The following is an 18,234-nucleotide window of genomic DNA, read 5'->3' on the forward strand; positions in this document are numbered from 1 at the left end:
CGTTGTTGCGATTGGCCGCCGGGCATGCAAATAAGCCATTGTTGAAATTTGAACAAACCAGACTACATAGCCAATCAAAAATGTTTCACTAACTTCCTCGATTTCGATTGGTTGTCGACCGATCGGCTTCGACAAAATCGAGTAGCTATAAAACCACGACCGAAGCGTGCGCGAGCATTCGATCGAATTCGTTTTTTACTTCAGTTACGTTTACTACCGAAGCAAATAAACAGCAAGCATGTCAGGCAGAGGCAAAGGAGGAGGCAAGTCCAAGGCAAAGCCAAAGAGCAGGTCGTCCCGTGCTGGACTGCAATTTCCCGTAGGCCGTGTTCACCGACTTTTGCGACAAGGTCACTACTCAGAGCGTGTTGGTGCCGGTGCGCCAGTGTACTTGGCCGCCGTCCTCGAGTACCTCAGCGCTGAGGTGCTAGAGTTGGCCGGCAACGCGGCCCGTGACAACAAGAAGACTCGTATCATCCCGCGTCACCTGCAGTTGGCCATCCGCAACGACGAGGAACTCAACAAGTTGCTCGGCTCGGTTACCATTGCACAGGGCGGCGTGCTGCCAAACATCCAAGCCGTACTTTTGCCCAAAAAGACCTCGAAGAAGGCGTAAGGGCAAGGGAGCTCGCGCAACCATTAACGGCTCTTTTCAGAGCCACCCAATTTTTATGAATAAGAGAAAACTTGTGCCTTGCTGCCGTTTCGCTACTCATCAAATATACCCAAATAAATATATCCCTTGCAACACAACGCTGCGGCTGCGGCGGCGGCGGCCACCACCATGACATTTTTTAACCCAAAATTTCCCTCCACCAATCACCACCCGCTGTTTCGTCACGCACTCTGAATATCGTGACGCAGGTCTACGCAAAAACGAACTAACTACTAGAACTAGACACCCACATTCATTCAGATTTATCCAAATTTCTCTTTAGCCAATAATTAGGTGGCTCTGAAAAGAGCCGTTTCGTTTAGTTGGCGCCCGCCCGCCCCCCTGCTGTGCTTAGGCACGTTCACCGCGAATTCGCCGTGCCAGCTGGATGTCCTTGGGCATGATCGTCACCCGTTTCGCGTGGATCGCACACAAGTTGGTGTCCTCGAAGAGCCCGACCAGGTAGGCTTCGCTGGCCTCCTGCAGGGCCATCACGGCGCTGCTCTGGAAGCGGAGATCGGTCTTGAAGTCCTGCGCGATCTCGCGCACCAGCCTCTGGAAGGGCAGCTTGCGGATGAGAAGCTCGGTCGACTTCTGGTAACGCCTGATCTCACGCAAAGCCACGGTTCCCGGTCGGTAACGATGGGGCTTCTTCACACCCCCGGTTGCTGGTGCACTTTTGCGAGCGGCCTTGGTGGCCAGCTGCTTGCGCGGTGCCTTGCCACCGGTAGATTTGCGAGCGGTTTGCTTGGTTCTTGCCATCTTTTTTGAACGGTCTCGTCGGTACTTCTTCAGTAAACGAATGATGCCCACCGGCCGTTCGGACGGCTTTATATACTTTCGCGCCGCTTTCCTATTGGCCCGCGCTAAATTCACCCTTCAACCAATCGGCGCCTGGCTTTGTTTGCCGCCGCCGCCGGCAAGAACAAAACGCGAAGGGCCACCTCTCAAAACCGGGAACAAAAAACAACTCACACGCCAAGTAACCAAACTATTCTCTCACGATTAAAGTGTGGGTGGCCCTGAAAAGGGCCGATTGCTGATGTTGTGGTCGCGAAACCGAGACGAGCTCAACCGCCGAATCCGTAGAGTGTGCGTCCCTGGCGTTTCAACGCGTACACCACGTCGAGCGCGGTGACGGTCTTCCTTTTGGCGTGCTCGGTGTAAGTGACGGCGTCCCGAATGACGTTCTCAAGGAAGACCTTGAGCACGCCGCGAGTCTCCTCGTAGATAAGTCCCGAGATACGCTTCACACCGCCACGACGTGCGAGACGCCTGATCGCCGGCTTGGTAATGCCTTGGATGTTGTCTCGAAGTACTTTGCGATGACGCTTTGCGCCTCCCTTTCCCAGTCCTTTTCCTCCTTTGCCTCGTCCTGACATGATGATGAGTAACGCGCTATTTGCTCGATTGAAACAAGTGACACGAATTGGAAATCGCCCGGCCCACCGCGACTAAGTAGCCAGTTTTCGTACCTCCGCGAAACAAAACAGAAAAATTCGTCCGTTTGGGGCGCCAAAGAGCATACTTAAAGGTAGTCAGTCAGTCGGTCGGCCTGCCGGCCCGCCCTCCCTCCCTCCGTCTGGCCGGGCACCCCGGCCTTCGTTTTGAGCTGGTGGCTCGCTTCTCTCTTTTGCACAAAGTTGAGTGGCCCTGAAAAGAGCCGTTTGTTATGATGCGGACCCCCCGCCGACTTCGGTGCTCACTTTTTCGCTGCCGGCTTCTTGGCACTGGGCTTCTTTGCCGGTTTTTTGGCGGCCGGCTTTTTGGCCTTCACTGCGCTCTTTTTGGCAGGCGATTTCTTTCCAGCCGCTGCCTTTTTGCTCGCAGGTTTCTTTGCGGCTGACTTTTTCGGCGACGCGGTCTTTTTGGCGGCAGTCTTCTTGCTGCTGGAAGCAGGCTTCTTGGCCGCGGCCTTTTTGCCAGCCGACTTCTTGGTGCCGGTCTCCTTCTTCGTCGCTGCTGCGGCCGGCTTCTTGGCAACCGCTTGCTTTGGCTTCTTTGCCTTGGTCTTCTTCTTTGGCGCTTCGGCCGAGGCCTTGCTGGCAAGCTTGAAGGAGCCAGAAGCGCCCACGCCCTTGGTGCGGGTAAGCACGTCTTGCGTCACCATTCGCTTCAAAGCCAACTTGATGTGACTTTCGGGCGTGTTGCTCACCTTGTAGTTGGCCTTGACGTATTTGACGATGGCTTGGCGAGACGAGCCGTTGCGTTCCTTCAGCTGCGCGATGGCAGCCTTAATCATCACCGCGTAGGTGGGGTGTGCCGCGGGCGCGGCGGGCTTCCTGCTGCTTTGCTTCTTCGAGTCCGTCATGATTCTTGATGATCTCTTGGGTAAGTAAGTAACTCGACGTGAGTGCGTGCGTAGGTGCTTCCAAAGTGAAGAAATAGCTTTTGGCAGCCGCGAGACAACGCCGTCCTTTTTTAGAGCGTTTACGGACCAACGCGAAACGATGTTTGCCACCGTCGTTGTATCGGTCGGTAGACTTGCTGGTATTGTGCTAGCAATCAAGAAGTACGGTCGTCGTACGTTTGGTACACGCGCGCATTCGCAACGATTGCTGTACAGGGGCCTAGTGCGATGCCTCACCCAATTACCCACGCGAACTCAGGTCATCGCGACCACCGCTAACGCCACGGGTGGCGGAGAGGTGGGGCGCCAAGGGCTGCGAAAGGCCCAGTCGCCGTGGCTTGCACTGGCGTGGCGGCCGTCGCGCTTTAGGAACGAAGTACAACTGTTCCGTGGCGCGGCGGGTGGCCTGCATCGCCGCTTTGCAACGAACTTAGGCTTGGGGAGTATGAGCAAATCGAGAAATGGCCTGCGTCGCGTGACCGCTTAGTACAGGAAAAAACTGCAGAAAATCAAAGCCGGACTGGTGGCGAGGACATGTCGCGACCCAAAATTAATAGCTTAGAAAGTCTGTGGAAATGTGGAAAAAGTTGTAAGAGAGAACTTGTTTGCAGAATGCAAGACGAAAATTTTTTATGACCCTCACTCAAAATGCAGGTGTGCTGTAAGCTTACAACTCGACCACCCGTGGCTTCAAAATTTGTGGACTTCGATTTTATGACAAAGCGTCGATTTTCCGTTAAGGCGATAAATATAAACAATTGCAAAACAAGTAGTAAATGAAACTTTTATCGCAACGTACCGAAATTGTTGGAAAGCAGTAACAAGCAGTAAAGTTACATGTAAAGTTACAAGGCAGCAGTTTACCAATCAAGGCCTCCAGCTGCGCAGATAATTGGTTTGGGTTCGTTTTCGCCTCTCAACCAAATTACACTCAAAATCGAGGGATTGAGTGAAACAACAAACTTGTCGCTCGAATTTACTTGACAGAACAAACTTTTCAAAAAAATTGAATAAAATAAGTTAAGTTGTAAATGGCTACGCGTGGTAGCGGGGCGCGACGATTGCGTTTCCCGCAGATAAAGTGGCGGCGGCGCCGGTCTGCGCAATATTATTATTGAATTGAAAGGTTCCAAATGATTCTCCCTCGCAACAAGCGGGTGGCTCTGAAAAGAGCCGTTCTGTTGTTGAGTCGGGCGATCGATCGATCGCTTGCTCACTTGGAGCTGGTGTACTTGGTGACGGCCTTGGTACCTTCGGACACTGCGTGCTTGGCCAACTCGCCGGGCAAGAGCAGGCGGACCGCGGTTTGGATCTCGCGACTGCTCACCGTTGAACGCTTGTTGTACAGGGCCAAGCGCGACGCCTCACCAGCGATGCGCTCAAACACGTCGCTCACAAACGAGTTCATGATGTTCATGGCGCGGCTCGAGATTCCGGTGTCGGGATGTACCTGCTTGAGCACCTTGTACACGTAGATGCTGAAGCTTTCCTTTCGCTTACGCCTGCGCTTCTTGTGCTTGTCGGCGGGCGTCTGCTTCTTCACTGCCTTCTTTGTGCCTTTGCTGGCTGCCATTTTCGCGGTTAAATTTTTTTTTCAAACAACACGAATGTGTGAAGCTCCCCGTGTCGGACCGTATTTATATTTGCCACATGCAAATGAGCATTCGAAGCGTGCAGCCAATGGAATAAGCCGAATGGAGGATCGTTGTTGCGATTGGCCGCCGGGCATGCAAATAAGCCATTGTTGAAATTTGAACAAACCAGACTACATAGCCAATCAAAAATGTTTCACTAACTTCCTCGATTTCGATTGGTTGTCGACCGATCGGCTTCGACAAAATCGAGTAGCTATAAAACCACGACCGAAGCGTGCGCGAGCATTCGATCGAATTCGTTTTTTACTTCAGTTACGTTTACTACCGAAGCAAATAAACAGCAAGCATGTCAGGCAGAGGCAAAGGAGGAGGCAAGTCCAAGGCAAAGCCAAAGAGCAGGTCGTCCCGTGCTGGACTGCAATTTCCCGTAGGCCGTGTTCACCGACTTTTGCGACAAGGTCACTACTCAGAGCGTGTTGGTGCCGGTGCGCCAGTGTACTTGGCCGCCGTCCTCGAGTACCTCAGCGCTGAGGTGCTAGAGTTGGCCGGCAACGCGGCCCGTGACAACAAGAAGACTCGTATCATCCCGCGTCACCTGCAGTTGGCCATCCGCAACGACGAGGAACTCAACAAGTTGCTCGGCTCGGTTACCATTGCACAGGGCGGCGTGCTGCCAAACATCCAAGCCGTACTTTTGCCCAAAAAGACCTCGAAGAAGGCGTAAGGGCAAGGGAGCTCGCGCAACCATTAACGGCTCTTTTCAGAGCCACCCAATTTTTATGAATAAGAGAAAACTTGTGCCTTGCTGCCGTTTCGCTACTCATCAAATATACCCAAATAAATATATCCCTTGCAACACAACGCTGCGGCTGCGGCGGCGGCGGCCACCACCATGACATTTTTTAACCCAAAATTTCCCTCCACCAATCACCACCCGCTGTTTCGTCACGCACTCTGAATATCGTGACGCAGGTCTACGCAAAAACGAACTAACTACTAGAACTAGACACCCACATTCATTCAGATTTATCCAAATTTCTCTTTAGCCAATAATTAGGTGGCTCTGAAAAGAGCCGTTTCGTTTAGTTGGCGCCCGCCCGCCCCCCTGCTGTGCTTAGGCACGTTCACCGCGAATTCGCCGTGCCAGCTGGATGTCCTTGGGCATGATCGTCACCCGTTTCGCGTGGATCGCACACAAGTTGGTGTCCTCGAAGAGCCCGACCAGGTAGGCTTCGCTGGCCTCCTGCAGGGCCATCACGGCGCTGCTCTGGAAGCGGAGATCGGTCTTGAAGTCCTGCGCGATCTCGCGCACCAGCCTCTGGAAGGGCAGCTTGCGGATGAGAAGCTCGGTCGACTTCTGGTAACGCCTGATCTCACGCAAAGCCACGGTTCCCGGTCGGTAACGATGGGGCTTCTTCACACCCCCGGTTGCTGGTGCACTTTTGCGAGCGGCCTTGGTGGCCAGCTGCTTGCGCGGTGCCTTGCCACCGGTAGATTTGCGAGCGGTTTGCTTGGTTCTTGCCATCTTTTTTGAACGGTCTCGTCGGTACTTCTTCAGTAAACGAATGATGCCCACCGGCCGTTCGGACGGCTTTATATACTTTCGCGCCGCTTTCCTATTGGCCCGCGCTAAATTCACCCTTCAACCAATCGGCGCCTGGCTTTGTTTGCCGCCGCCGCCGGCAAGAACAAAACGCGAAGGGCCACCTCTCAAAACCGGGAACAAAAAACAACTCACACGCCAAGTAACCAAACTATTCTCTCACGATTAAAGTGTGGGTGGCCCTGAAAAGGGCCGATTGCTGATGTTGTGGTCGCGAAACCGAGACGAGCTCAACCGCCGAATCCGTAGAGTGTGCGTCCCTGGCGTTTCAACGCGTACACCACGTCGAGCGCGGTGACGGTCTTCCTTTTGGCGTGCTCGGTGTAAGTGACGGCGTCCCGAATGACGTTCTCAAGGAAGACCTTGAGCACGCCGCGAGTCTCCTCGTAGATAAGTCCCGAGATACGCTTCACACCGCCACGACGTGCGAGACGCCTGATCGCCGGCTTGGTAATGCCTTGGATGTTGTCTCGAAGTACTTTGCGATGACGCTTTGCGCCTCCCTTTCCCAGTCCTTTTCCTCCTTTGCCTCGTCCTGACATGATGATGAGTAACGCGCTATTTGCTCGATTGAAACAAGTGACACGAATTGGAAATCGCCCGGCCCACCGCGACTAAGTAGCCAGTTTTCGTACCTCCGCGAAACAAAACAGAAAAATTCGTCCGTTTGGGGCGCCAAAGAGCATACTTAAAGGTAGTCAGTCAGTCGGTCGGCCTGCCGGCCCGCCCTCCCTCCCTCCGTCTGGCCGGGCACCCCGGCCTTCGTTTTGAGCTGGTGGCTCGCTTCTCTCTTTTGCACAAAGTTGAGTGGCCCTGAAAAGAGCCGTTTGTTATGATGCGGACCCCCCGCCGACTTCGGTGCTCACTTTTTCGCTGCCGGCTTCTTGGCACTGGGCTTCTTTGCCGGTTTTTTGGCGGCCGGCTTTTTGGCCTTCACTGCGCTCTTTTTGGCAGGCGATTTCTTTCCAGCCGCTGCCTTTTTGCTCGCAGGTTTCTTTGCGGCTGACTTTTTCGGCGACGCGGTCTTTTTGGCGGCAGTCTTCTTGCTGCTGGAAGCAGGCTTCTTGGCCGCGGCCTTTTTGCCAGCCGACTTCTTGGTGCCGGTCTCCTTCTTCGTCGCTGCTGCGGCCGGCTTCTTGGCAACCGCTTGCTTTGGCTTCTTTGCCTTGGTCTTCTTCTTTGGCGCTTCGGCCGAGGCCTTGCTGGCAAGCTTGAAGGAGCCAGAAGCGCCCACGCCCTTGGTGCGGGTAAGCACGTCTTGCGTCACCATTCGCTTCAAAGCCAACTTGATGTGACTTTCGGGCGTGTTGCTCACCTTGTAGTTGGCCTTGACGTATTTGACGATGGCTTGGCGAGACGAGCCGTTGCGTTCCTTCAGCTGCGCGATGGCAGCCTTAATCATCACCGCGTAGGTGGGGTGTGCCGCGGGCGCGGCGGGCTTCCTGCTGCTTTGCTTCTTCGAGTCCGTCATGATTCTTGATGATCTCTTGGGTAAGTAAGTAACTCGACGTGAGTGCGTGCGTAGGTGCTTCCAAAGTGAAGAAATAGCTTTTGGCAGCCGCGAGACAACGCCGTCCTTTTTTAGAGCGTTTACGGACCAACGCGAAACGATGTTTGCCACCGTCGTTGTATCGGTCGGTAGACTTGCTGGTATTGTGCTAGCAATCAAGAAGTACGGTCGTCGTACGTTTGGTACACGCGCGCATTCGCAACGATTGCTGTACAGGGGCCTAGTGCGATGCCTCACCCAATTACCCACGCGAACTCAGGTCATCGCGACCACCGCTAACGCCACGGGTGGCGGAGAGGTGGGGCGCCAAGGGCTGCGAAAGGCCCAGTCGCCGTGGCTTGCACTGGCGTGGCGGCCGTCGCGCTTTAGGAACGAAGTACAACTGTTCCGTGGCGCGGCGGGTGGCCTGCATCGCCGCTTTGCAACGAACTTAGGCTTGGGGAGTATGAGCAAATCGAGAAATGGCCTGCGTCGCGTGACCGCTTAGTACAGGAAAAAACTGCAGAAAATCAAAGCCGGACTGGTGGCGAGGACATGTCGCGACCCAAAATTAATAGCTTAGAAAGTCTGTGGAAATGTGGAAAAAGTTGTAAGAGAGAACTTGTTTGCAGAATGCAAGACGAAAATTTTTTATGACCCTCACTCAAAATGCAGGTGTGCTGTAAGCTTACAACTCGACCACCCGTGGCTTCAAAATTTGTGGACTTCGATTTTATGACAAAGCGTCGATTTTCCGTTAAGGCGATAAATATAAACAATTGCAAAACAAGTAGTAAATGAAACTTTTATCGCAACGTACCGAAATTGTTGGAAAGCAGTAACAAGCAGTAAAGTTACATGTAAAGTTACAAGGCAGCAGTTTACCAATCAAGGCCTCCAGCTGCGCAGATAATTGGTTTGGGTTCGTTTTCGCCTCTCAACCAAATTACACTCAAAATCGAGGGATTGAGTGAAACAACAAACTTGTCGCTCGAATTTACTTGACAGAACAAACTTTTCAAAAAAATTGAATAAAATAAGTTAAGTTGTAAATGGCTACGCGTGGTAGCGGGGCGCGACGATTGCGTTTCCCGCAGATAAAGTGGCGGCGGCGCCGGTCTGCGCAATATTATTATTGAATTGAAAGGTTCCAAATGATTCTCCCTCGCAACAAGCGGGTGGCTCTGAAAAGAGCCGTTCTGTTGTTGAGTCGGGCGATCGATCGATCGCTTGCTCACTTGGAGCTGGTGTACTTGGTGACGGCCTTGGTACCTTCGGACACTGCGTGCTTGGCCAACTCGCCGGGCAAGAGCAGGCGGACCGCGGTTTGGATCTCGCGACTGCTCACCGTTGAACGCTTGTTGTACAGGGCCAAGCGCGACGCCTCACCAGCGATGCGCTCAAACACGTCGCTCACAAACGAGTTCATGATGTTCATGGCGCGGCTCGAGATTCCGGTGTCGGGATGTACCTGCTTGAGCACCTTGTACACGTAGATGCTGAAGCTTTCCTTTCGCTTACGCCTGCGCTTCTTGTGCTTGTCGGCGGGCGTCTGCTTCTTCACTGCCTTCTTTGTGCCTTTGCTGGCTGCCATTTTCGCGGTTAAATTTTTTTTTCAAACAACACGAATGTGTGAAGCTCCCCGTGTCGGACCGTATTTATATTTGCCACATGCAAATGAGCATTCGAAGCGTGCAGCCAATGGAATAAGCCGAATGGAGGATCGTTGTTGCGATTGGCCGCCGGGCATGCAAATAAGCCATTGTTGAAATTTGAACAAACCAGACTACATAGCCAATCAAAAATGTTTCACTAACTTCCTCGATTTCGATTGGTTGTCGACCGATCGGCTTCGACAAAATCGAGTAGCTATAAAACCACGACCGAAGCGTGCGCGAGCATTCGATCGAATTCGTTTTTTACTTCAGTTACGTTTACTACCGAAGCAAATAAACAGCAAGCATGTCAGGCAGAGGCAAAGGAGGAGGCAAGTCCAAGGCAAAGCCAAAGAGCAGGTCGTCCCGTGCTGGACTGCAATTTCCCGTAGGCCGTGTTCACCGACTTTTGCGACAAGGTCACTACTCAGAGCGTGTTGGTGCCGGTGCGCCAGTGTACTTGGCCGCCGTCCTCGAGTACCTCAGCGCTGAGGTGCTAGAGTTGGCCGGCAACGCGGCCCGTGACAACAAGAAGACTCGTATCATCCCGCGTCACCTGCAGTTGGCCATCCGCAACGACGAGGAACTCAACAAGTTGCTCGGCTCGGTTACCATTGCACAGGGCGGCGTGCTGCCAAACATCCAAGCCGTACTTTTGCCCAAAAAGACCTCGAAGAAGGCGTAAGGGCAAGGGAGCTCGCGCAACCATTAACGGCTCTTTTCAGAGCCACCCAATTTTTATGAATAAGAGAAAACTTGTGCCTTGCTGCCGTTTCGCTACTCATCAAATATACCCAAATAAATATATCCCTTGCAACACAACGCTGCGGCTGCGGCGGCGGCGGCCACCACCATGACATTTTTTAACCCAAAATTTCCCTCCACCAATCACCACCCGCTGTTTCGTCACGCACTCTGAATATCGTGACGCAGGTCTACGCAAAAACGAACTAACTACTAGAACTAGACACCCACATTCATTCAGATTTATCCAAATTTCTCTTTAGCCAATAATTAGGTGGCTCTGAAAAGAGCCGTTTCGTTTAGTTGGCGCCCGCCCGCCCCCCTGCTGTGCTTAGGCACGTTCACCGCGAATTCGCCGTGCCAGCTGGATGTCCTTGGGCATGATCGTCACCCGTTTCGCGTGGATCGCACACAAGTTGGTGTCCTCGAAGAGCCCGACCAGGTAGGCTTCGCTGGCCTCCTGCAGGGCCATCACGGCGCTGCTCTGGAAGCGGAGATCGGTCTTGAAGTCCTGCGCGATCTCGCGCACCAGCCTCTGGAAGGGCAGCTTGCGGATGAGAAGCTCGGTCGACTTCTGGTAACGCCTGATCTCACGCAAAGCCACGGTTCCCGGTCGGTAACGATGGGGCTTCTTCACACCCCCGGTTGCTGGTGCACTTTTGCGAGCGGCCTTGGTGGCCAGCTGCTTGCGCGGTGCCTTGCCACCGGTAGATTTGCGAGCGGTTTGCTTGGTTCTTGCCATCTTTTTTGAACGGTCTCGTCGGTACTTCTTCAGTAAACGAATGATGCCCACCGGCCGTTCGGACGGCTTTATATACTTTCGCGCCGCTTTCCTATTGGCCCGCGCTAAATTCACCCTTCAACCAATCGGCGCCTGGCTTTGTTTGCCGCCGCCGCCGGCAAGAACAAAACGCGAAGGGCCACCTCTCAAAACCGGGAACAAAAAACAACTCACACGCCAAGTAACCAAACTATTCTCTCACGATTAAAGTGTGGGTGGCCCTGAAAAGGGCCGATTGCTGATGTTGTGGTCGCGAAACCGAGACGAGCTCAACCGCCGAATCCGTAGAGTGTGCGTCCCTGGCGTTTCAACGCGTACACCACGTCGAGCGCGGTGACGGTCTTCCTTTTGGCGTGCTCGGTGTAAGTGACGGCGTCCCGAATGACGTTCTCAAGGAAGACCTTGAGCACGCCGCGAGTCTCCTCGTAGATAAGTCCCGAGATACGCTTCACACCGCCACGACGTGCGAGACGCCTGATCGCCGGCTTGGTAATGCCTTGGATGTTGTCTCGAAGTACTTTGCGATGACGCTTTGCGCCTCCCTTTCCCAGTCCTTTTCCTCCTTTGCCTCGTCCTGACATGATGATGAGTAACGCGCTATTTGCTCGATTGAAACAAGTGACACGAATTGGAAATCGCCCGGCCCACCGCGACTAAGTAGCCAGTTTTCGTACCTCCGCGAAACAAAACAGAAAAATTCGTCCGTTTGGGGCGCCAAAGAGCATACTTAAAGGTAGTCAGTCAGTCGGTCGGCCTGCCGGCCCGCCCTCCCTCCCTCCGTCTGGCCGGGCACCCCGGCCTTCGTTTTGAGCTGGTGGCTCGCTTCTCTCTTTTGCACAAAGTTGAGTGGCCCTGAAAAGAGCCGTTTGTTATGATGCGGACCCCCCGCCGACTTCGGTGCTCACTTTTTCGCTGCCGGCTTCTTGGCACTGGGCTTCTTTGCCGGTTTTTTGGCGGCCGGCTTTTTGGCCTTCACTGCGCTCTTTTTGGCAGGCGATTTCTTTCCAGCCGCTGCCTTTTTGCTCGCAGGTTTCTTTGCGGCTGACTTTTTCGGCGACGCGGTCTTTTTGGCGGCAGTCTTCTTGCTGCTGGAAGCAGGCTTCTTGGCCGCGGCCTTTTTGCCAGCCGACTTCTTGGTGCCGGTCTCCTTCTTCGTCGCTGCTGCGGCCGGCTTCTTGGCAACCGCTTGCTTTGGCTTCTTTGCCTTGGTCTTCTTCTTTGGCGCTTCGGCCGAGGCCTTGCTGGCAAGCTTGAAGGAGCCAGAAGCGCCCACGCCCTTGGTGCGGGTAAGCACGTCTTGCGTCACCATTCGCTTCAAAGCCAACTTGATGTGACTTTCGGGCGTGTTGCTCACCTTGTAGTTGGCCTTGACGTATTTGACGATGGCTTGGCGAGACGAGCCGTTGCGTTCCTTCAGCTGCGCGATGGCAGCCTTAATCATCACCGCGTAGGTGGGGTGTGCCGCGGGCGCGGCGGGCTTCCTGCTGCTTTGCTTCTTCGAGTCCGTCATGATTCTTGATGATCTCTTGGGTAAGTAAGTAACTCGACGTGAGTGCGTGCGTAGGTGCTTCCAAAGTGAAGAAATAGCTTTTGGCAGCCGCGAGACAACGCCGTCCTTTTTTAGAGCGTTTACGGACCAACGCGAAACGATGTTTGCCACCGTCGTTGTATCGGTCGGTAGACTTGCTGGTATTGTGCTAGCAATCAAGAAGTACGGTCGTCGTACGTTTGGTACACGCGCGCATTCGCAACGATTGCTGTACAGGGGCCTAGTGCGATGCCTCACCCAATTACCCACGCGAACTCAGGTCATCGCGACCACCGCTAACGCCACGGGTGGCGGAGAGGTGGGGCGCCAAGGGCTGCGAAAGGCCCAGTCGCCGTGGCTTGCACTGGCGTGGCGGCCGTCGCGCTTTAGGAACGAAGTACAACTGTTCCGTGGCGCGGCGGGTGGCCTGCATCGCCGCTTTGCAACGAACTTAGGCTTGGGGAGTATGAGCAAATCGAGAAATGGCCTGCGTCGCGTGACCGCTTAGTACAGGAAAAAACTGCAGAAAATCAAAGCCGGACTGGTGGCGAGGACATGTCGCGACCCAAAATTAATAGCTTAGAAAGTCTGTGGAAATGTGGAAAAAGTTGTAAGAGAGAACTTGTTTGCAGAATGCAAGACGAAAATTTTTTATGACCCTCACTCAAAATGCAGGTGTGCTGTAAGCTTACAACTCGACCACCCGTGGCTTCAAAATTTGTGGACTTCGATTTTATGACAAAGCGTCGATTTTCCGTTAAGGCGATAAATATAAACAATTGCAAAACAAGTAGTAAATGAAACTTTTATCGCAACGTACCGAAATTGTTGGAAAGCAGTAACAAGCAGTAAAGTTACATGTAAAGTTACAAGGCAGCAGTTTACCAATCAAGGCCTCCAGCTGCGCAGATAATTGGTTTGGGTTCGTTTTCGCCTCTCAACCAAATTACACTCAAAATCGAGGGATTGAGTGAAACAACAAACTTGTCGCTCGAATTTACTTGACAGAACAAACTTTTCAAAAAAATTGAATAAAATAAGTTAAGTTGTAAATGGCTACGCGTGGTAGCGGGGCGCGACGATTGCGTTTCCCGCAGATAAAGTGGCGGCGGCGCCGGTCTGCGCAATATTATTATTGAATTGAAAGGTTCCAAATGATTCTCCCTCGCAACAAGCGGGTGGCTCTGAAAAGAGCCGTTCTGTTGTTGAGTCGGGCGATCGATCGATCGCTTGCTCACTTGGAGCTGGTGTACTTGGTGACGGCCTTGGTACCTTCGGACACTGCGTGCTTGGCCAACTCGCCGGGCAAGAGCAGGCGGACCGCGGTTTGGATCTCGCGACTGCTCACCGTTGAACGCTTGTTGTACAGGGCCAAGCGCGACGCCTCACCAGCGATGCGCTCAAACACGTCGCTCACAAACGAGTTCATGATGTTCATGGCGCGGCTCGAGATTCCGGTGTCGGGATGTACCTGCTTGAGCACCTTGTACACGTAGATGCTGAAGCTTTCCTTTCGCTTACGCCTGCGCTTCTTGTGCTTGTCGGCGGGCGTCTGCTTCTTCACTGCCTTCTTTGTGCCTTTGCTGGCTGCCATTTTCGCGGTTAAATTTTTTTTTCAAACAACACGAATGTGTGAAGCTCCCCGTGTCGGACCGTATTTATATTTGCCACATGCAAATGAGCATTCGAAGCGTGCAGCCAATGGAATAAGCCGAATGGAGGATCGTTGTTGCGATTGGCCGCCGGGCATGCAAATAAGCCATTGTTGAAATTTGAACAAACCAGACTACATAGCCAATCAAAAATGTTTCACTAACTTCCTCGATTTCGATTGGTTGTCGACCGATCGGCTTCGACAAAATCGAGTAGCTATAAAACCACGACCGAAGCGTGCGCGAGCATTCGATCGAATTCGTTTTTTACTTCAGTTACGTTTACTACCGAAGCAAATAAACAGCAAGCATGTCAGGCAGAGGCAAAGGAGGAGGCAAGTCCAAGGCAAAGCCAAAGAGCAGGTCGTCCCGTGCTGGACTGCAATTTCCCGTAGGCCGTGTTCACCGACTTTTGCGACAAGGTCACTACTCAGAGCGTGTTGGTGCCGGTGCGCCAGTGTACTTGGCCGCCGTCCTCGAGTACCTCAGCGCTGAGGTGCTAGAGTTGGCCGGCAACGCGGCCCGTGACAACAAGAAGACTCGTATCATCCCGCGTCACCTGCAGTTGGCCATCCGCAACGACGAGGAACTCAACAAGTTGCTCGGCTCGGTTACCATTGCACAGGGCGGCGTGCTGCCAAACATCCAAGCCGTACTTTTGCCCAAAAAGACCTCGAAGAAGGCGTAAGGGCAAGGGAGCTCGCGCAACCATTAACGGCTCTTTTCAGAGCCACCCAATTTTTATGAATAAGAGAAAACTTGTGCCTTGCTGCCGTTTCGCTACTCATCAAATATACCCAAATAAATATATCCCTTGCAACACAACGCTGCGGCTGCGGCGGCGGCGGCCACCACCATGACATTTTTTAACCCAAAATTTCCCTCCACCAATCACCACCCGCTGTTTCGTCACGCACTCTGAATATCGTGACGCAGGTCTACGCAAAAACGAACTAACTACTAGAACTAGACACCCACATTCATTCAGATTTATCCAAATTTCTCTTTAGCCAATAATTAGGTGGCTCTGAAAAGAGCCGTTTCGTTTAGTTGGCGCCCGCCCGCCCCCCTGCTGTGCTTAGGCACGTTCACCGCGAATTCGCCGTGCCAGCTGGATGTCCTTGGGCATGATCGTCACCCGTTTCGCGTGGATCGCACACAAGTTGGTGTCCTCGAAGAGCCCGACCAGGTAGGCTTCGCTGGCCTCCTGCAGGGCCATCACGGCGCTGCTCTGGAAGCGGAGATCGGTCTTGAAGTCCTGCGCGATCTCGCGCACCAGCCTCTGGAAGGGCAGCTTGCGGATGAGAAGCTCGGTCGACTTCTGGTAACGCCTGATCTCACGCAAAGCCACGGTTCCCGGTCGGTAACGATGGGGCTTCTTCACACCCCCGGTTGCTGGTGCACTTTTGCGAGCGGCCTTGGTGGCCAGCTGCTTGCGCGGTGCCTTGCCACCGGTAGATTTGCGAGCGGTTTGCTTGGTTCTTGCCATCTTTTTTGAACGGTCTCGTCGGTACTTCTTCAGTAAACGAATGATGCCCACCGGCCGTTCGGACGGCTTTATATACTTTCGCGCCGCTTTCCTATTGGCCCGCGCTAAATTCACCCTTCAACCAATCGGCGCCTGGCTTTGTTTGCCGCCGCCGCCGGCAAGAACAAAACGCGAAGGGCCACCTCTCAAAACCGGGAACAAAAAACAACTCACACGCCAAGTAACCAAACTATTCTCTCACGATTAAAGTGTGGGTGGCCCTGAAAAGGGCCGATTGCTGATGTTGTGGTCGCGAAACCGAGACGAGCTCAACCGCCGAATCCGTAGAGTGTGCGTCCCTGGCGTTTCAACGCGTACACCACGTCGAGCGCGGTGACGGTCTTCCTTTTGGCGTGCTCGGTGTAAGTGACGGCGTCCCGAATGACGTTCTCAAGGAAGACCTTGAGCACGCCGCGAGTCTCCTCGTAGATAAGTCCCGAGATACGCTTCACACCGCCACGACGTGCGAGACGCCTGATCGCCGGCTTGGTAATGCCTTGGATGTTGTCTCGAAGTACTTTGCGATGACGCTTTGCGCCTCCCTTTCCCAGTCCTTTTCCTCCTTTGCCTCGTCCTGACATGATGATGAGTAACGCGCTATTTGCTCGATTGAAACAAGTGACACGAATTGGAAATCGCCCGGCCCACCGCGACTAAGTAGCCAGTTTTCGTACCTCCGCGAAACAAAACAGAAAAATTCGTCCGTTTGGGGCGCCAAAGAGCATACTTAAAGGTAGTCAGTCAGTCGGTCGGCCTGCCGGCCCGCCCTCCCTCCCTCCGTCTGGCCGGGCACCCCGGCCTTCGTTTTGAGCTGGTGGCTCGCTTCTCTCTTTTGCACAAAGTTGAGTGGCCCTGAAAAGAGCCGTTTGTTATGATGCGGACCCCCCGCCGACTTCGGTGCTCACTTTTTCGCTGCCGGCTTCTTGGCACTGGGCTTCTTTGCCGGTTTTTTGGCGGCCGGCTTTTTGGCCTTCACTGCGCTCTTTTTGGCAGGCGATTTCTTTCCAGCCGCTGCCTTTTTGCTCGCAGGTTTCTTTGCGGCTGACTTTTTCGGCGACGCGGTCTTTTTGGCGGCAGTCTTCTTGCTGCTGGAAGCAGGCTTCTTGGCCGCGGCCTTTTTGCCAGCCGACTTCTTGGTGCCGGTCTCCTTCTTCGTCGCTGCTGCGGCCGGCTTCTTGGCAACCGCTTGCTTTGGCTTCTTTGCCTTGGTCTTCTTCTTTGGCGCTTCGGCCGAGGCCTTGCTGGCAAGCTTGAAGGAGCCAGAAGCGCCCACGCCCTTGGTGCGGGTAAGCACGTCTTGCGTCACCATTCGCTTCAAAGCCAACTTGATGTGACTTTCGGGCGTGTTGCTCACCTTGTAGTTGGCCTTGACGTATTTGACGATGGCTTGGCGAGACGAGCCGTTGCGTTCCTTCAGCTGCGCGATGGCAGCCTTAATCATCACCGCGTAGGTGGGGTGTGCCGCGGGCGCGGCGGGCTTCCTGCTGCTTTGCTTCTTCGAGTCCGTCATGATTCTTGATGATCTCTTGGGTAAGTAAGTAACTCGACGTGAGTGCGTGCGTAGGTGCTTCCAAAGTGAAGAAATAGCTTTTGGCAGCCGCGAGACAACGCCGTCCTTTTTTAGAGCGTTTACGGACCAACGCGAAACGATGTTTGCCACCGTCGTTGTATCGGTCGGTAGACTTGCTGGTATTGTGCTAGCAATCAAGAAGTACGGTCGTCGTACGTTTGGTACACGCGCGCATTCGCAACGATTGCTGTACAGGGGCCTAGTGCGATGCCTCACCCAATTACCCACGCGAACTCAGGTCATCGCGACCACCGCTAACGCCACGGGTGGCGGAGAGGTGGGGCGCCAAGGGCTGCGAAAGGCCCAGTCGCCGTGGCTTGCACTGGCGTGGCGGCCGTCGCGCTTTAGGAACGAAGTACAACTGTTCCGTGGCGCGGCGGGTGGCCTGCATCGCCGCTTTGCAACGAACTTAGGCTTGGGGAGTATGAGCAAATCGAGAAATGGCCTGCGTCGCGTGACCGCTTAGTACAGGAAAAAACTGCAGAAAATCAAAGCCGGACTGGTGGCGAGGACATGTCGCGACCCAAAATTAATAGCTTAGAAAGTCTGTGGAAATGTGGAAAAAGTTGTAAGAGAGAACTTGTTTGCAGAATGCAAGACGAAAATTTTTTATGACCCTCACTCAAAATGCAGGTGTGCTGTAAGCTTACAACTCGACCACCCGTGGCTTCAAAATTTGTGGACTTCGATTTTATGACAAAGCGTCGATTTTCCGTTAAGGCGATAAATATAAACAATTGCAAAACAAGTAGTAAATGAAACTTTTATCGCAACGTACCGAAATTGTTGGAAAGCAGTAACAAGCAGTAAAGTTACATGTAAAGTTACAAGGCAGCAGTTTACCAATCAAGGCCTCCAGCTGCGCAGATAATTGGTTTGGGTTCGTTTTCGCCTCTCAACCAAATTACACTCAAAATCGAGGGATTGAGTGAAACAACAAACTTGTCGCTCGAATTTACTTGACAGAACAAACTTTTCAAAAAAATTGAATAAAATAAGTTAAGTTGTAAATGGCTACGCGTGGTAGCGGGGCGCGACGATTGCGTTTCCCGCAGATAAAGTGGCGGCGGCGCCGGTCTGCGCA

The 18,234-nt window shown here is 53.4% G+C and overlaps 19 protein-coding genes across 19 annotated transcripts; 4 read left to right on the forward strand and 15 right to left on the reverse strand.

Annotated features, from left to right (window-relative positions):
* The first annotated feature begins 238 nt into the window (after positions 1 to 238).
* On the forward strand, positions 239 to 616 carry LOC145916828 (histone H2AX). Its single transcript, XM_083002904.1, has one exon. The coding sequence runs from the start codon at positions 239 to 241 to the stop codon at positions 614 to 616; it is 378 nt and encodes a 125-aa protein (XP_082859030.1).
* A 390-nt stretch (positions 617 to 1,006) lies between these two features.
* LOC145916764 (histone H3) lies at positions 1,007 to 1,417 on the reverse strand. The gene has a single exon (XM_083002841.1). It carries the CDS (start codon positions 1,415 to 1,417, stop codon positions 1,007 to 1,009), a length of 411 nt encoding a protein of 136 aa, XP_082858967.1.
* Positions 1,418 to 1,725: 308 nt separating this feature from the next.
* On the reverse strand, positions 1,726 to 2,037 carry LOC145916778 (histone H4). The gene has a single exon (XM_083002856.1). It carries the CDS (start codon positions 2,035 to 2,037, stop codon positions 1,726 to 1,728), a length of 312 nt encoding a protein of 103 aa, XP_082858982.1.
* Positions 2,038 to 2,357: 320 nt separating this feature from the next.
* On the reverse strand, positions 2,358 to 2,966 carry LOC145916798 (histone H1-like). Its single transcript, XM_083002874.1, has one exon. It carries the CDS (start codon positions 2,964 to 2,966, stop codon positions 2,358 to 2,360), a length of 609 nt encoding a protein of 202 aa, XP_082859000.1.
* A 1,252-nt stretch (positions 2,967 to 4,218) lies between these two features.
* LOC145916748 (histone H2B.2-like) lies at positions 4,219 to 4,587 on the reverse strand. The gene has a single exon (XM_083002826.1). It carries the CDS (start codon positions 4,576 to 4,578, stop codon positions 4,219 to 4,221), a length of 360 nt encoding a protein of 119 aa, XP_082858952.1. The 5' UTR covers positions 4,579 to 4,587.
* A 359-nt stretch (positions 4,588 to 4,946) lies between these two features.
* On the forward strand, positions 4,947 to 5,324 carry LOC145916827 (histone H2AX). The gene has a single exon (XM_083002903.1). It carries the CDS (start codon positions 4,947 to 4,949, stop codon positions 5,322 to 5,324), a length of 378 nt encoding a protein of 125 aa, XP_082859029.1.
* Positions 5,325 to 5,714: 390 nt separating this feature from the next.
* Positions 5,715 to 6,125, reverse strand: LOC145916762 (histone H3). The gene has a single exon (XM_083002840.1). The coding sequence runs from the start codon at positions 6,123 to 6,125 to the stop codon at positions 5,715 to 5,717; it is 411 nt and encodes a 136-aa protein (XP_082858966.1).
* A 308-nt stretch (positions 6,126 to 6,433) lies between these two features.
* Positions 6,434 to 6,745, reverse strand: LOC145916776 (histone H4). Its single transcript, XM_083002853.1, has one exon. It carries the CDS (start codon positions 6,743 to 6,745, stop codon positions 6,434 to 6,436), a length of 312 nt encoding a protein of 103 aa, XP_082858979.1.
* Positions 6,746 to 7,065: 320 nt separating this feature from the next.
* LOC145916797 (histone H1-like) lies at positions 7,066 to 7,674 on the reverse strand. The gene has a single exon (XM_083002873.1). It carries the CDS (start codon positions 7,672 to 7,674, stop codon positions 7,066 to 7,068), a length of 609 nt encoding a protein of 202 aa, XP_082858999.1.
* A 1,252-nt stretch (positions 7,675 to 8,926) lies between these two features.
* On the reverse strand, positions 8,927 to 9,295 carry LOC145916811 (histone H2B.2-like). The gene has a single exon (XM_083002886.1). The coding sequence runs from the start codon at positions 9,284 to 9,286 to the stop codon at positions 8,927 to 8,929; it is 360 nt and encodes a 119-aa protein (XP_082859012.1). The 5' UTR covers positions 9,287 to 9,295.
* Positions 9,296 to 9,654: 359 nt separating this feature from the next.
* Positions 9,655 to 10,032, forward strand: LOC145916826 (histone H2AX). The gene has a single exon (XM_083002902.1). It carries the CDS (start codon positions 9,655 to 9,657, stop codon positions 10,030 to 10,032), a length of 378 nt encoding a protein of 125 aa, XP_082859028.1.
* A 390-nt stretch (positions 10,033 to 10,422) lies between these two features.
* Positions 10,423 to 10,833, reverse strand: LOC145916761 (histone H3). The gene has a single exon (XM_083002839.1). The coding sequence runs from the start codon at positions 10,831 to 10,833 to the stop codon at positions 10,423 to 10,425; it is 411 nt and encodes a 136-aa protein (XP_082858965.1).
* A 308-nt stretch (positions 10,834 to 11,141) lies between these two features.
* Positions 11,142 to 11,453, reverse strand: LOC145916775 (histone H4). The gene has a single exon (XM_083002852.1). It carries the CDS (start codon positions 11,451 to 11,453, stop codon positions 11,142 to 11,144), a length of 312 nt encoding a protein of 103 aa, XP_082858978.1.
* A 320-nt stretch (positions 11,454 to 11,773) lies between these two features.
* On the reverse strand, positions 11,774 to 12,382 carry LOC145916795 (histone H1-like). The gene has a single exon (XM_083002872.1). The coding sequence runs from the start codon at positions 12,380 to 12,382 to the stop codon at positions 11,774 to 11,776; it is 609 nt and encodes a 202-aa protein (XP_082858998.1).
* A 1,252-nt stretch (positions 12,383 to 13,634) lies between these two features.
* Positions 13,635 to 14,003, reverse strand: LOC145916812 (histone H2B.2-like). Its single transcript, XM_083002888.1, has one exon. The coding sequence runs from the start codon at positions 13,992 to 13,994 to the stop codon at positions 13,635 to 13,637; it is 360 nt and encodes a 119-aa protein (XP_082859014.1). The 5' UTR covers positions 13,995 to 14,003.
* A 359-nt stretch (positions 14,004 to 14,362) lies between these two features.
* LOC145916825 (histone H2AX) lies at positions 14,363 to 14,740 on the forward strand. Its single transcript, XM_083002901.1, has one exon. The coding sequence runs from the start codon at positions 14,363 to 14,365 to the stop codon at positions 14,738 to 14,740; it is 378 nt and encodes a 125-aa protein (XP_082859027.1).
* Positions 14,741 to 15,130: 390 nt separating this feature from the next.
* LOC145916760 (histone H3) lies at positions 15,131 to 15,541 on the reverse strand. Its single transcript, XM_083002838.1, has one exon. It carries the CDS (start codon positions 15,539 to 15,541, stop codon positions 15,131 to 15,133), a length of 411 nt encoding a protein of 136 aa, XP_082858964.1.
* Positions 15,542 to 15,849: 308 nt separating this feature from the next.
* On the reverse strand, positions 15,850 to 16,161 carry LOC145916773 (histone H4). Its single transcript, XM_083002851.1, has one exon. It carries the CDS (start codon positions 16,159 to 16,161, stop codon positions 15,850 to 15,852), a length of 312 nt encoding a protein of 103 aa, XP_082858977.1.
* A 320-nt stretch (positions 16,162 to 16,481) lies between these two features.
* On the reverse strand, positions 16,482 to 17,090 carry LOC145916784 (histone H1-like). Its single transcript, XM_083002861.1, has one exon. The coding sequence runs from the start codon at positions 17,088 to 17,090 to the stop codon at positions 16,482 to 16,484; it is 609 nt and encodes a 202-aa protein (XP_082858987.1).
* Between the last annotated feature and the right edge of the window lie 1,144 nt (positions 17,091 to 18,234).

Source organism: Ascidia mentula (assembly GCF_947561715.1).
Source record: "Ascidia mentula chromosome 3 unlocalized genomic scaffold, kaAscMent1.1 SUPER_3_unloc_1, whole genome shotgun sequence".
Classification (NCBI taxonomy): domain Eukaryota; kingdom Metazoa; phylum Chordata; class Ascidiacea; order Phlebobranchia; family Ascidiidae; genus Ascidia; species Ascidia mentula.

What these genes read in the sequence shown, in the direction of transcription:
- LOC145916828 (XM_083002904.1), top strand. Translation starts at nt 239, where the DNA reads ATGTCAGGCAGAGGCAAAGGAGGAGGCAAGTCCAAGGCAAAGCCAAAG.
- LOC145916764 (XM_083002841.1), bottom strand. Translation starts at nt 1,417, where the DNA reads ATGGCAAGAACCAAGCAAACCGCTCGCAAATCTACCGGTGGCAAGGCA.
- LOC145916778 (XM_083002856.1), bottom strand. Translation starts at nt 2,037, where the DNA reads ATGTCAGGACGAGGCAAAGGAGGAAAAGGACTGGGAAAGGGAGGCGCA.
- LOC145916798 (XM_083002874.1), bottom strand. Translation starts at nt 2,966, where the DNA reads ATGACGGACTCGAAGAAGCAAAGCAGCAGGAAGCCCGCCGCGCCCGCG.
- LOC145916748 (XM_083002826.1), bottom strand. Translation starts at nt 4,578, where the DNA reads ATGGCAGCCAGCAAAGGCACAAAGAAGGCAGTGAAGAAGCAGACGCCC.
- LOC145916827 (XM_083002903.1), top strand. Translation starts at nt 4,947, where the DNA reads ATGTCAGGCAGAGGCAAAGGAGGAGGCAAGTCCAAGGCAAAGCCAAAG.
- LOC145916762 (XM_083002840.1), bottom strand. Translation starts at nt 6,125, where the DNA reads ATGGCAAGAACCAAGCAAACCGCTCGCAAATCTACCGGTGGCAAGGCA.
- LOC145916776 (XM_083002853.1), bottom strand. Translation starts at nt 6,745, where the DNA reads ATGTCAGGACGAGGCAAAGGAGGAAAAGGACTGGGAAAGGGAGGCGCA.
- LOC145916797 (XM_083002873.1), bottom strand. Translation starts at nt 7,674, where the DNA reads ATGACGGACTCGAAGAAGCAAAGCAGCAGGAAGCCCGCCGCGCCCGCG.
- LOC145916811 (XM_083002886.1), bottom strand. Translation starts at nt 9,286, where the DNA reads ATGGCAGCCAGCAAAGGCACAAAGAAGGCAGTGAAGAAGCAGACGCCC.
- LOC145916826 (XM_083002902.1), top strand. Translation starts at nt 9,655, where the DNA reads ATGTCAGGCAGAGGCAAAGGAGGAGGCAAGTCCAAGGCAAAGCCAAAG.
- LOC145916761 (XM_083002839.1), bottom strand. Translation starts at nt 10,833, where the DNA reads ATGGCAAGAACCAAGCAAACCGCTCGCAAATCTACCGGTGGCAAGGCA.
- LOC145916775 (XM_083002852.1), bottom strand. Translation starts at nt 11,453, where the DNA reads ATGTCAGGACGAGGCAAAGGAGGAAAAGGACTGGGAAAGGGAGGCGCA.
- LOC145916795 (XM_083002872.1), bottom strand. Translation starts at nt 12,382, where the DNA reads ATGACGGACTCGAAGAAGCAAAGCAGCAGGAAGCCCGCCGCGCCCGCG.
- LOC145916812 (XM_083002888.1), bottom strand. Translation starts at nt 13,994, where the DNA reads ATGGCAGCCAGCAAAGGCACAAAGAAGGCAGTGAAGAAGCAGACGCCC.
- LOC145916825 (XM_083002901.1), top strand. Translation starts at nt 14,363, where the DNA reads ATGTCAGGCAGAGGCAAAGGAGGAGGCAAGTCCAAGGCAAAGCCAAAG.
- LOC145916760 (XM_083002838.1), bottom strand. Translation starts at nt 15,541, where the DNA reads ATGGCAAGAACCAAGCAAACCGCTCGCAAATCTACCGGTGGCAAGGCA.
- LOC145916773 (XM_083002851.1), bottom strand. Translation starts at nt 16,161, where the DNA reads ATGTCAGGACGAGGCAAAGGAGGAAAAGGACTGGGAAAGGGAGGCGCA.
- LOC145916784 (XM_083002861.1), bottom strand. Translation starts at nt 17,090, where the DNA reads ATGACGGACTCGAAGAAGCAAAGCAGCAGGAAGCCCGCCGCGCCCGCG.